Here is a 12836-nt window from a genome sequence, read left to right as displayed (position 1 = left end):
ATACCGACATGTGACGGAACCCATTGGAGATAGATGGACCAACCTGGAGTAACAGAGTATGACAGCAATTCTCCACGGATCTGTGACACAGTATGACGATGGACTCGTGGACGCCGAGATGATATCAGATGTAGGGCTGTGATTGAGTCCACGTAAAAAAACCACTGCAGAGGGCCCTGAAACTTGTCGAAGGAGTCGTAAGGCTAGTAAGATTGCAAACAATTCCCCGGCCAGGCACGAATGAGCAGGGGAGAGTTTCCACGTCTGACAGAAAGAAAAAGGAGCAAAGTATGCTGCCGCAGATGTAGATATGGTGGCTGATCTTTGCGGGACCCATCCGTGTAAACCTCTAAGTATCCAGAGTATAAGGAGGCTCGTAGGTCTGCAAAAATTAAAGGGGCCAAACCCTCTAAATCTCTCTTCCGACGAGGAGGCTTGGAAAAGTCGACAGAAACTCGAATGATCTCTTCTGCCCACGGAGGCACCGGTGAGATGATCGGGCCGGGGGTGAGTACAGGGACGGGAAGGGAAAACTGTGAATATGCATCCAAGGCCCGGACGACGAAAGGCATGTAGCGAGTATATTATTGGGATAATCTACTCGCTACAGAGCCTGGGAGGGGGAGTTCTGTAGCGAGTAGAGAGGTGAGGCGTTGCCCGGGCAACACGGTGAGATGCCCGGGCATATAAGCAGCAATAGCAAATATTAACCAGAGTCTACTTTCAAGTGTGGTCTAGAGCAGACACTTGCGAGATACTGAACCAACGCTCAGTGCGCTCAACTCACACCAACGTATCACCTGTGTACTTCTGTATATTCGACCAAATATATATAAATAGTATCTTAGTGTCTGTGTTTATTTGTCACCATACTTTACGTAAATATAGAACCGTTACATTGGTGACCCAGTGAGTGAAAAGAACACCTAGTCACAAACTAGATCTTCGTCATGGATTTATCTACCAGGTTTCCAGCATACAACGCAGATGAGCCAGAATTTTGGTTCATGCAGATGGAGGCTATTTTCGACCTTCACGAAGTTTCGACGATACCCAGCCACGATGGACTACAACATGGACTCTCACTGGACCTCTAGTGCTACTGTTTGCTGTGATGGAATACTGCCATTACCCTCGCCACAGCTATGATTTTCATCGTGTCCATCTCTGCATTTTCATCTACTACGGCTTGCTGCTCCACGATCGTTACTCACTCATCTGACAGCCTCATCAATGATTACATCATGTTGGATCTACAGCTTGTCCTGCCGACTCTCCGTCGCTGCCAGGACACTGCTTGTCCTACGCCCACGACAGCTGCTCTGTCATCAGATTCATCTACACGTTCACTGCATTTTGATACTCGGCGACTCAAGCCCTTTGCGCAGTACAGGACCTACAGCTTGCGTTTCCGACACTTCGTCGCCTTCAGGACAATTCAGCTCTAGATGTGATTACCTCGTTGTCCTAACTACGTGCCTACATTACCTCCTAATGTCCTGGTGCCCGAGCCCATCCGCCCCGGATCTAAATGCTCCACCAGCGACCCAAGGACGCAACAATTATGCACATTCTTCTCTCCTGCTACACCGAGCTTGTCCACACACTGCCTACATCTTTTAGTACCAGACTACAATTTCCACAGTCAACAATGTAGTACTCGGCGTGTACAGTCCTAATCAACCCAAGACGCCTACAGCTTCGACACAGAGCAGACAGCAGACTACGACCGCATCGAGCCGCCACGCTCTCGCTCCCCGAGTTTAGACACTCACAATTCTCATTCGAGCCGCCACGCTCTCCCACATAGAGCTCCACGACTCCGGCCTCACTCAGCTCTCTGCTCTGCTCCAGGCTTCGTCTCAACGTCTGCGACACTGCTAAATCCAGAGACACATCCGCCGACTACGCAGTTCACTTTTCGACCACAGTTACCAGCAGCACCGCCACCTACGACAACGGACGATCCTGTACGACCTCTCACCCTACAACCCCAGTTACCAGCCGCACCACAACCTGATCCTGCGACGACGGACGATCCTGTGCGACCTCCCACCCTACGACCCCAGTTAGATGACATCAGCGAAGAGGAGGAAGTTAACTTTGATGGTTATGTAACGCGAGCAGGGCGTACAATTCGCCGACCAGCTAAGTTCCTTGATCAAGTATTTTTCCTTTCATCCCCTGGGAGGGGGAGTTCTGTAGCGAGTAGATTATCCCAATAATATACTCGCTCCAAATATAGTGTTAATGTTCCTGTCAACCTTTGGAGATGAATGAGGTGAGGCGTTGCCCGGGCAACACGGTGAGATGCCCGGGCATATAAGCAGCAATAGCAAACATTAACCAGAGTCTACTTTCAAGTGTGGTCTAGAGCAGACACTTGCGAGATACTGAACCAACGCTCAGTGCGCTCAACTCACACCAACGTATCACCTGTGTACTTCTGTATATTCGACCGAATATATATAAATAGTATCTTAGTGTCTGTGTTTATTTGTCACCATACTTTACGTAAATATAGAACCGTTACAGGCAATTGACGGCGTCTGGAGTGTCCAGCCGGCACATTCCACCAGTTAGCCTCGAGCTGGAGGCGAGTAAGTGGATGGGTAGCAGGGAGACGCACTATCCGTTGAAGTTGGCGGCAGTGGGCGAGAAGACGTTGAACGCTCAGGGGCCATAGCCCCGACTCGGCATGAAGAGAAAGAACTGGCGAGGAGGGCATAGCTCCTAACGCTGAGCGAAGGGCACCATTTTGAATGGGATCCAGCCTTGCCAAGACAGATGCTGCTGCTGAGCCATAGACTTCACTCGCATACATGATCTTGCTACGAATGAAGGCCTTGTAGAGAGCTAGGAGCGACTCCCGTGAAGCCCCCCAAGCCGCACCAGAGACCCGTTTCATGATGTTCACGCGACGAAGGCATGAGGCCCGAAGGTAGTCGACATGGTGCCTCCACGTCAGCCGAGGGCTATCTAGAACGACCCCTAGCCACCTGTGTTCGGTAGCGATCGGGAGACGACAGCCCCCGAGGGTCACCACTGGCTGGTCTGGTAAGCGGGTCCAGGTGAAGCTCATGACGCAACTTTTCACAGGGTTAATGGAGAGCCCCTTCCCCAGCAAAATTGCTGAGAACACAGTCACGGCATTTTGCAGGGGGCCTTGTGCCTCTAGGAGAGTGTCACCATCCGCCACGAGGGTTACATCATCGGCATAGGCTAAAACCTGGACCCTCCGGAATACAGGGAGATCAGACAGAAGAATAGAGAATAGTAGTGGGCTCAGAATCGCTCCCTGAGGGACACCACGCGAGACAGGGCGAGACGTAGAGACGACTCCACCAACCGCCACTTTGAATGAGCGGCCCTGTAGATAGTTTTGGAACCACCTTAACGCCGGACCCGAGAGACCTAGTCGAGCCAGACTCTGAAGGACAGCAGAATGAGAAGCAGAGTCAAATGAACTCTTGATATCGAAGAATGCTGCAAGGAGCACTCTTCTCCGTCGATAAGTGTCCATTATTCGATGTTCCAAGGAGAGGAGGCAGTCCATCGTGCTTCTTCCCGGCCGAAATCTACTGATACCCTCAGGTAGGAGACCTGAGGTTTCCACCACCCATTGTAGCCGGGTGTGAACAAGACGTTCCATCAGTTTCCCGAGACATGGAAGCAAACTTATGGGCCGATATGAAGTCGGGACAGACGGATCCTTCCCTGACTTGGCCAATGGTAGAAGAATGGCGTGTTTCCACGGGGCAGGGAAGACACCAGAGGACCAGCAGGTGTTGTAGAAGTAAAGGAGGTGGGACTGAAAGTTCTTGGGTGCCCTCCGAACAAATTCATATGGGACGTTGTCTATCCCTGGCATAGTGCCCGACCTAGAGAGTGACAGAGCGTCCTTCAGCTCATCAGATGTAAATGGGCGATCCAGGTGGGCGATCCAGGTCCTGAGCTAGTCCTATACCCTGTCGGGAGCCCCAACCTATGGAACTCACAGAGAGGAGCGGGGAACGGTAAACATCTTCAAAGTGGTCAGCCAAGAGTTCGGCTATTTGTACTTCCCCTAGGCCCCCATTACCACTGGGGTCTCTGAGTGGGATGGTAGGCCGGGAGTACCTACCTGTCATCTTACGAACAAAGGCCCAGGCTCCCGCAGAGGAGGAGTCGAATCGGAGAGAGGCACAGTAATTAGCCCAGGCCTTGCGTTTGGCAAGGAGGACTGTTTGTCTACACCTGGCGTCCGCCCTGCGGAAGGTCTGCCGCTGCAGTGGAGTAGGGTGGCGCCGCCACGAATTCCACGCACGTCGCCGGTCCAGTACTGCCTGCCGACATTCAGGAGTCCACCACGGTGCCCCACGGCGGGAAGGATTGGTTGTCTGGCCACTAGTCCTCCTGAAATGCCGAGAGCCTACACTGAAGAGGGACTCGGAGAGAGCATCTGCTGACCCATGGAGATCTGCAGTAACTGGGGGAAGGGTCAACCAGTCATCCGTCTCATAGCCATGCCACCCATCTTCCGAGAAGATCCATTTGGATCTACGGGAGGTCAGAGCAGGACGAACAGTGCCCCCGAAGGAGATGACGATGGGCAGGTGATCACTACCCAGGTACGGCCCGGTCCATATCTGCGCCATCGTGAAGGGGCCTCTTCCAATGCAAAGATCGAGTGTTGAAGTATGGCCATTTAGCGGGTCTATCCGAGTTCCCAAACCTGGCGGCGTCAGTAAGGAGAGGTCTGGGGAGTCAAGGAGAAACTGAAATAGGGCTCGGCCAGCCATGTTGTGGTGGCGACCCGATAGCATGGGTTGCCATGATGAGTGCCGAGCGTTAAAGTCACCCATGACGAGGCAGGTGTCTGTGATCTGACCAAAATAGTGTTCTAGTTCCTTCTTCGTTACCGGTAGACAGGGGTTATACAGAACTCCAAAGGTGCCCCACCCATGGGAGAGGGCGACCTTCACTGCCATGAATTCTAAATGTCCACCCGGGAAGGAGTGAATCCGGAGCAAGGAGCTGGGAACTGAGTCCCTGACCAAGAGGGCAAGTCCCCCTCCACCCCGTACTGGCCGATCTTGTCTATAGACAGAATACCCCGGCACTGTGAAGGAAAGATCGTCTGTAAGCCAAGTCTCACAGAGTCCCACGATCAACGGTGGTGCGCTGGCGATAAAATTGCGTAAAAATTGCGTCTTCTTAAAAAGGGAGCGGGCATTCCAAAACACCACAGTATTCTCAGGATGGGGCGCCATTATCCCTGAAATACAACAGCTAACTTTTTGACCACCAGTGCACAGACGTCTCCAAAGGGGGAACCACTAGAAAAAACCATAAAACATTCATACAAAGTAAGTAAAATATGTGGTATCAATGACTTCCAGTCAAGAGGATGTTGATCTATGCTTCTCTCTGCCTGACGGAAGCGGTGGTCGGCTCGCGAACTCTCTTGACGGTGTCTGCGACTGGTGGGAGCCTCACTCTGGGCCTCATGTTCCCCCGGTGTCACAATCCCTTGGGAAAGTGCCTGGGGGACCAGAGGATCATCAGGGCTGTCTGTTGGAGCAGTACCTCCTGATCGATGGGTGTGTCGACGACGCCGGTGTTGGCTTCTTTGAGAAAAGGCAGGAGGGTGACGAGTGCTAGGCTCCGGCCGAGACTGAGCGTCCATGTCTGTATCCGTGGATGAGTTTCCGTCAATGTCAAGGCTACCCAGGAGGGAAAATCGATTAGCAACCTGGGCGTATGTGGCATGTGACTGGGACAGGCAAGAGCGTCTGCTAGTTCCTACTTGTGAAGAGGCCCGACCAGGGGAAACCTGGAGGCGAGAAGAAGCGATAGGCTGATTGAGGGTACGCAACTTCTGGAACAGCTCATGTCGAGGTGTCCCCGCTGTTTTGTGATCGATGTCCAACTGGAGGGCCTCAAGATATACAGGGCAACTCTTAGACGTAACCTTATGATGGCCATGGCATAAAAAGCAGCGAGGTGCAGCAGAGCACCCACCGTTATCTCTGTCTGAATGGCCAGTTTTGCCGCAGTTTGCACAACGTGCTGTATTACGGCAGGTCAGGCGACTGTGGCCCAATAGATGACAAGCGTAACATCGTAAAACAGGGAAATTGTAGGGCTGAACCTGATACGAGGTCCTGTGTAGTGCCACTCGGTCAGGGAGGTGCCCATCGAACTTTACACGGACCATATGGATGTCGGCCCTGCTGCTCCGCGAATCCTGGTAACTTCCAATAATCTCACTGATGCACCCCCTAATACCTGCAGAGCGGCCTGGATGTCATCCACATCTACACTCTGGTCAATTGGGCCAATCTTCCCATACCGGGCCCGAGACTCCTCCTCCTGCGACAATACCTGTCGGCACCTGACAGGCCAGTCCCCCAACTTATTATTGTCAGATACACAGATGTGTGATAGAGCCTCCTTTCTGATATGTAGCTTCAGTGCTGCACCCCTACCCAGGGTACGTATGGTCTCAGGCAGGCAATGTGGCCACAATATGGAAGCCTCGATTGCTGCACCTAAGGTACGAGGATTTGCAAAGACGCACTGACCTGATTCTGACTGGATTAGGACTACCACAAACGAGGAACGGGGTACCACAAGACTAAGGTCTTCTGAAGGGGAGGATATCCTCTTAGCATCTCGCTCTGGGGCAGCATCAGCCGACTCATCTTCTAGCAGACGTTTTCCTCTCTGGGACTTGCTGTCAACATCCATGGCGCCCCCGCTCGGGGAGGCGTCCATTAGGGAGGCTCCGGCCTCCCCCGGTCCTGTGAGCCCCTGGGTAGCTGCAGTGAGCACACACTGGCCCAAAGAAGCCAGCTGAATTAAAGATGAGTTCCAGGTAAGGTGTGGAAAGAAAGTCCAGCCAGGAGCGTTCAATCCGCGCGCCAAGATGGCCGACCTTCCCGCCCGACTCTCGCGTCGTCCCGTGACCGTGAGGTTCGGGGCAACTGTTGTGTTTACGTTTTCGTTCGTGTAGTGAACGCTTAGTATCCGCCGCATACTTTAATTTAATTTATTTATGCACCCCATACCCACCCAGTGGGTGGTGGTGGAAAGGGTTACAGAGGCATATATATATATGGGTTCAGGAACTGAACCCCATAGTACGTTTAGCTAAACAAGTGACACTCTTACGAAGGGGATAGAGCTAACAACACTGCAAATCAGGCATGACAAGGCGGATCACATTGAAACTTTTAAAATACAAATTCAAACTCTAATTCAAATTTTTATTCAGGTACATACATAGAAGATGAGTTACAAACATAATGTTGGATTTATAGATAGAGCTACTATATACAATACCTAAAGCCACTAATACGCATAGCGTTTCAGGCAAGGTGTGGGGGAAAAACACTTAGACTAAAACTTAATAGTAATTGTGATTAAAGTATAAATTGTATTGAAAAGGGAATAAAAAAAGGAAGGGAACATGGCAGAAATCGGCAAATATACAAGTTGGTCAACAAACAGCATTGTTTAAAATAGCAAGACATGGGTTTACATTTAGGGGGTAAGGAAGGTTAAATGAAGTTTACTAGGTAATACTTAGTTTTTATCTTAAACTGGTTGAGAGAGTTTATGTCATCCAATCATGACTTTGCCTTTGATTGGGAAGGTCATTCCACATTCTGGGTTCCTTGATTTGTAGAACATTTCTAGTTTGGTTAAGTGGCACTCTTTGAATATCAAATAATAATAATAATAATAATAATATTTTATTTAGGTAAGGTACATACATACAATAAATTTTTACAAAGATTGGTTGACTTATAGGTAGAGCTAGTACATACAATGCCTAAAGCCACTATTACGCAAAGCGTTTCGGGCATGATAAACTTAAATGACAAGCTTAATACTAATTGAGCATAATGAGTAGATGAAAACAAGAAATGAAAACATAGATGAAAAAGCAGCACAAATACAAATATGTCGACAAAGAGCGCTCTTTAAAGAAAAACAGACATTGGTTGACAATAGAAGGGTAAGGTAGGTTACAGGGAATTTATTAGGTATAGCTTCGTTTTTAACTTAAACTGGTTGTGAGAGGTACAGTCTTTAACATGGTCGGGAAGGTCATTCCACATTCTGGGCCCCTTGATTTGTAGAGCATTTCTAGTTTTATTGAGTCGTACTCTAGGAATATCAAAACTGTATTTGTTTCTGGTGTGGTGCCCATGGGTTCTGTTACAACCTTCTAGGAAGCTTTTAAGGTCAGGATTGGCATTACAGTTCAGAGTTTTATATATATACAGTACACATCAGTGGATGTGCATGCAGTGACTTAATATCTAACATATTCAAAGATTTGAGTAAGAGAACCGAGTGCTGTCTGGGGCCACAGTTAGATGTTGTTCTAATAGCAGATTTGTGTTGAGTAATTAGAGAACGTAGATGATTTTGGGTAGTAGAACCCCAAACACAAACACCATAATTGAGATAAGGATAGATCAGAGAGTAATAGAGCGATACTAGGGCAGAGCGAGGTATATAATATCTGATCTTAGAAAGAATGAAAACAGTTTTAAAAACTTTTTTTGCTATATTTTGAATGTGGCCCTGGAAATTCACTTTGTTATCAAATTCAAATTCAAAATCAAAATCAAATTATCGATGAGAACACCAAGAAATTTACCATCTACTTTGTTACTAATTTGGATATTGTTTATTCTTAGAATAATTTGATCTGAGGATTTATTATCAAACAAAATATAGAAGCTTTTTCAATGTTAAGGGTGAGTTTGTTAGCAGTTAACCAAAGATAGACTTTATTTAGTTCAGTATTCACTGTATCAATCAGAGTATAAGCGGGTTAGGACTTGAGAAAATGAAGGTTGTGTCATCAGCAAATAAAATCGTAACAGTCTCCGTGGTGTAGTGGTAAGACACTCGCCTGGCGTTCCGCGAGCGCTATGTCATGGGTTCGTATCCTGGCCGGGGAGGATTTACTGGGCGCAATTCCTTAACTGTAGTCTCTGTTTAACGCAACAGTAAAATGTGTACTTAGATGAAAAAACGATTCTTCGCGGTAGGGAATCGTATTCCAGGGACCATAGGATTAAGGACTTTCCCGAAACGCTACGCGTACTAGTGGCTGTACAAGAATGTAACCACTCTTGTATATATCTGAAAAAAAAAAAAAAAAAAAAAATTGCTCACCCTTAACATTGACAAAACTTTCTATATTCTGTTTGGCAATAAATCCTCTAATCAAATAAATCTCACAATATACAATACCCAAATTTGTAACAAATTAGATGGCAAATTCCTTGGCGTTCTCATTGATCGCAAGCTCAATTTCCACGGACACATTCTAAATATATCAAAAAAAGTTTCAAAAACTGTTGGCATTCTTTCTAAGATCAGAAATTATGTACCCAGCCCTGCCCTGGTGACTCTATTACTCCCTCATCTATCCATATCTCAACTATGGTATTTGTGCTTGGGGTTCTACTACCCAAAATCATTTACGTCCTCTAATTACTCAACACAAAGCTGCTATTAGGACAATATCTAACTCTGGCCCCAGACATCACTCGGTACCCCTACTCAAATCTCTGAATATGTTAGATATTAAGTCACTGCACATCCTCTCATGTGTATTATACATATATAAAACGCTGAACTGTAATGCCAATCCTGACCTCAAAAGCTTCATAGAAGGTTGTAACAGAACCCATGAGCACCACACCAGAAATAAAGTTTTGATATTCCTAGAGTACGACTTAATCAAACTAGAAATGCTCTTCAAATAAAGGGGCCCAGAATGTGGAATGACCTTCCCAACCATGTTAAAGACAGTACCTCTCTCAACCAGTTTAAGATAAAAACGAAGCTATACCTAATAAATTCCCTGTAACCTACCTTACCCCTTTATTGTCAACTCATGTCTGTTTTTTTAAATGACGCTGTTTGTCGACCGAATTGTATTTGTGCTGCTTTTCAGCCATGTTCCCCCCTTTTTATCTCTTTTTTTTTTTATTTTTTCTCAACTCATTTTATTCTTTATGCTCAATTAATATTAAGCTTTAGTCATTTAAGTTTTTCATGCCCGAAACGCTTTGCGTAATAGTGGCTTTAGGCATTGTATGTACTAGCCTATCTATATATCCATCACTCTTTGTAAAATCTCTTGTATGCATGTACCTTACCTAAATTAACATTTGATTTGAAATTTGGTTGAGGTGTTAAGAGGCATTTGGAAAGTCATTAATGTAGATGAGAAAGAGGAGAGGGCCAAGTATGCTGCCCTGTGGAACACTAATGTTGATGGGTAGGGTGGGAGAGATGGAATTATTCACAGAAACATACTGGAGCCTGCCACTAAGGTGAGACTGAAGGTATTGGAGAGAGTGACCTCTGACTCCATAATAATGAAATTTAAGAAGATTGTGGTGGTTGACAGTGTCAAAAGCCTAACGGAAGTCAACAAATAACCCAACAGGAAACTCATTTTTATCAAGAGCTGCATGTATCAAGTTAATCATACTAATCAGTGCATCGTTAGTGCTCTTTTTGGGTCTGAAATCATATTGGCAAGCGCTAAGTATATTGTGTTTGGCTAGATGGCAAAAAAAAAAAAAAAAAAAAAAAAAAAAAAAAAAAAAAAAAAAAAAAAAAAAAGATAAGGGATTGCTGCTTGTAGATTAGCTTTTCAAATATTTTTGACAAGGTTGACAGGATTGATATAGGTCTGAAGTTGTTGACATCAGTGAGATCACCACATTTGTGGACAGGGGTTACTCTCGCCTTTTTGGAATATCTGGAAATGTTTGGAGTTCAAGTGACTTGTTGAAGATCAATACAATAGCAGGGGCTAAAGATCTGGAGGCTTTTTTGTTAATTAAAGTTAGTATCTCCTCAAGGGCACTAGACTTGGTTTTAAGGGAAAGGATCTTCTCATTAACATCTGTGGAATTTGCAGGCGTTAGGTACAGAGACTGTGGATAGTTACCTGTAAGATAGTCCTGAACATCAGTAATGGAAGATGAAATATCATTTGCAAGGGATGACCCAATGGAAGAAAAGAACCTATTGAACTCAATAGCAGTATAAGAGGCTGTAAGCCGACCATCGTTATTGAGCAGGAGTATTGGTTTGTTATTTAAAATCTTCTTCGGAGCACAATCTTCACAAATAATATTTGTGAAATTGTGCTCCGTGTTTTCTTAATGTTGCCCTTTGTTTGGGTAAATTTATCTTCGTAGTATTTAATTTTCGCTCTTCTAATTATTTTAGATTGCAATGATGAGTAATTCTTTGGAGACGATTCCCTAACCTATACGTCTTCTCAAGGTCATATTTTTTATTAATTGATTTAAGTATTCCATTTGTAAGCCAAGGATTGTTTAGCGTTTTAGTTGTAACTTGTTTCGTTAGCATAGGACAGTGGGTGTTATAATGGCTGAGAGTTTATTGAAGAAAAAGATTGCACTGCTAGGTTGATGTTCCCTATGTTACTTAATTCAGACTCCCAGTTGACATTAGCAGCAGCAGCTATAAAATTACCTATAGCAGTTTCATTGTGCAGCCTAAAGCTTATCTCCCTTGTCTCTAGTTTGGTGGTTTGTTAATGTTGGTTAGGAGAAATGTGGGGTAATGGTCTGTAGTGCTATCAATGATTATCCCTGAAGTAAGCGGAGAGGTTCTTAAATGCAAACCATGCTCTGAAACTCTCCCTGGACAGATGTAATAGGACCCATTATCACCACACCGAAAATAAATATTTCTTTGATGTCCGCAGGGTCGAACTTAATCTGTGTAAACACTCTATGCAAATTAAGTTCCTAGTCTATGGGCCTCGTAGCCTGGTGGATAGCGCGCAGGACTCGTAATTCTGTGGCGCGGGTTCGATTCCCACACGAGGCAGAAACAAATGGGCAAAGTTTCTTTCACCCTGAATGCCCCTGTTACCTAGCAGTAAATAGGTACCTGGGAATTAGTCAGCTGTCACGGGCTGCTTCCTGGGGGTGGAGGCCTGGTCGAGGACCGGGCCGCGGGGACACTAAAGCCCCGAAATCATCTCAAGATAACCTCAAGATAACCTATGGAACTCACTCCCTAGTGAATTGAAAAGCTGTCAAACTTTTGCCTCATTTAAAAACAAAACAAAAAGTATCTAATTTCATCTTCGTAGTTTCCTACACTGAGCTTTAAATTTGCTCTGTATCTAGTGTTACCCAATCTCCCAATCTTTATGTACTTAACCCAAACAACTTTATCATTGTGTTCATTGCTGTCTTCTTTTATGTGCTAGCCATATGCTGTATTGTGCCTGCTAATGATTAGCAGGCACTAATCATTAGCTAATGATTGCCTGCTAAGTTTTGTTAAACTACCATTCAAGCTGTCATTGCAATAAATCTGAGCTACCTATGTGCTTTAATATACTTACAATTTTTCTCTCATCTTTATTTTTTTCATGCTATGTAACTGTTATCATTTTTATAAATTTTGCAAGTATTTACCCACTTATAAGTTTCTTAGATTAAGGACCTGTCCGAAACGCTGCGCGTACTAGTGGCTTTACAAGAATGTTATTACTATGCTATGTATCCTCACAATCCCAATGTACCAGCAGTACACCGAGAACTTCAACAAGATCTTGTAGATCTGAGGCAAAGTGAAATTGACACCAATAATTCCATCTATCATCATACTATCATGCAAGAGGAGCCACACATCTATGGATCATCCAATAAAATCAGCAGACTTCTAGATGTTACTACTGCTCGGCTTAGACTCGGTTACAAGTATCTCTGGGAATTCTCATTATCTGCTGATGTAGACCTGACCAAATGTAAACTGTGTCAACA

The 12836-nt window shown here is 45.6% G+C and overlaps 1 protein-coding gene across 1 annotated transcript; it reads right to left on the bottom strand.

Moving 5' to 3' along the window:
- Positions 1 to 3911: 3911 nt before the first annotated feature.
- On the bottom strand, positions 3912 to 5252 carry LOC138357481 (uncharacterized). The gene has a single exon (XM_069314336.1). It carries the CDS (start codon positions 5250 to 5252, stop codon positions 3912 to 3914), a length of 1341 nt encoding a protein of 446 aa, XP_069170437.1.
- Between the last annotated feature and the right edge of the window lie 7584 nt (positions 5253 to 12836).

Source organism: Procambarus clarkii, chromosome 78 (assembly GCF_040958095.1).
Source record: "Procambarus clarkii isolate CNS0578487 chromosome 78, FALCON_Pclarkii_2.0, whole genome shotgun sequence".
NCBI lineage: Eukaryota > Metazoa > Arthropoda > Malacostraca > Decapoda > Cambaridae > Procambarus > Procambarus clarkii.
The sequence above is the reverse complement of the archived record's forward strand: the minus strand, read 5'-3'. Positions and strand labels throughout refer to the sequence as shown.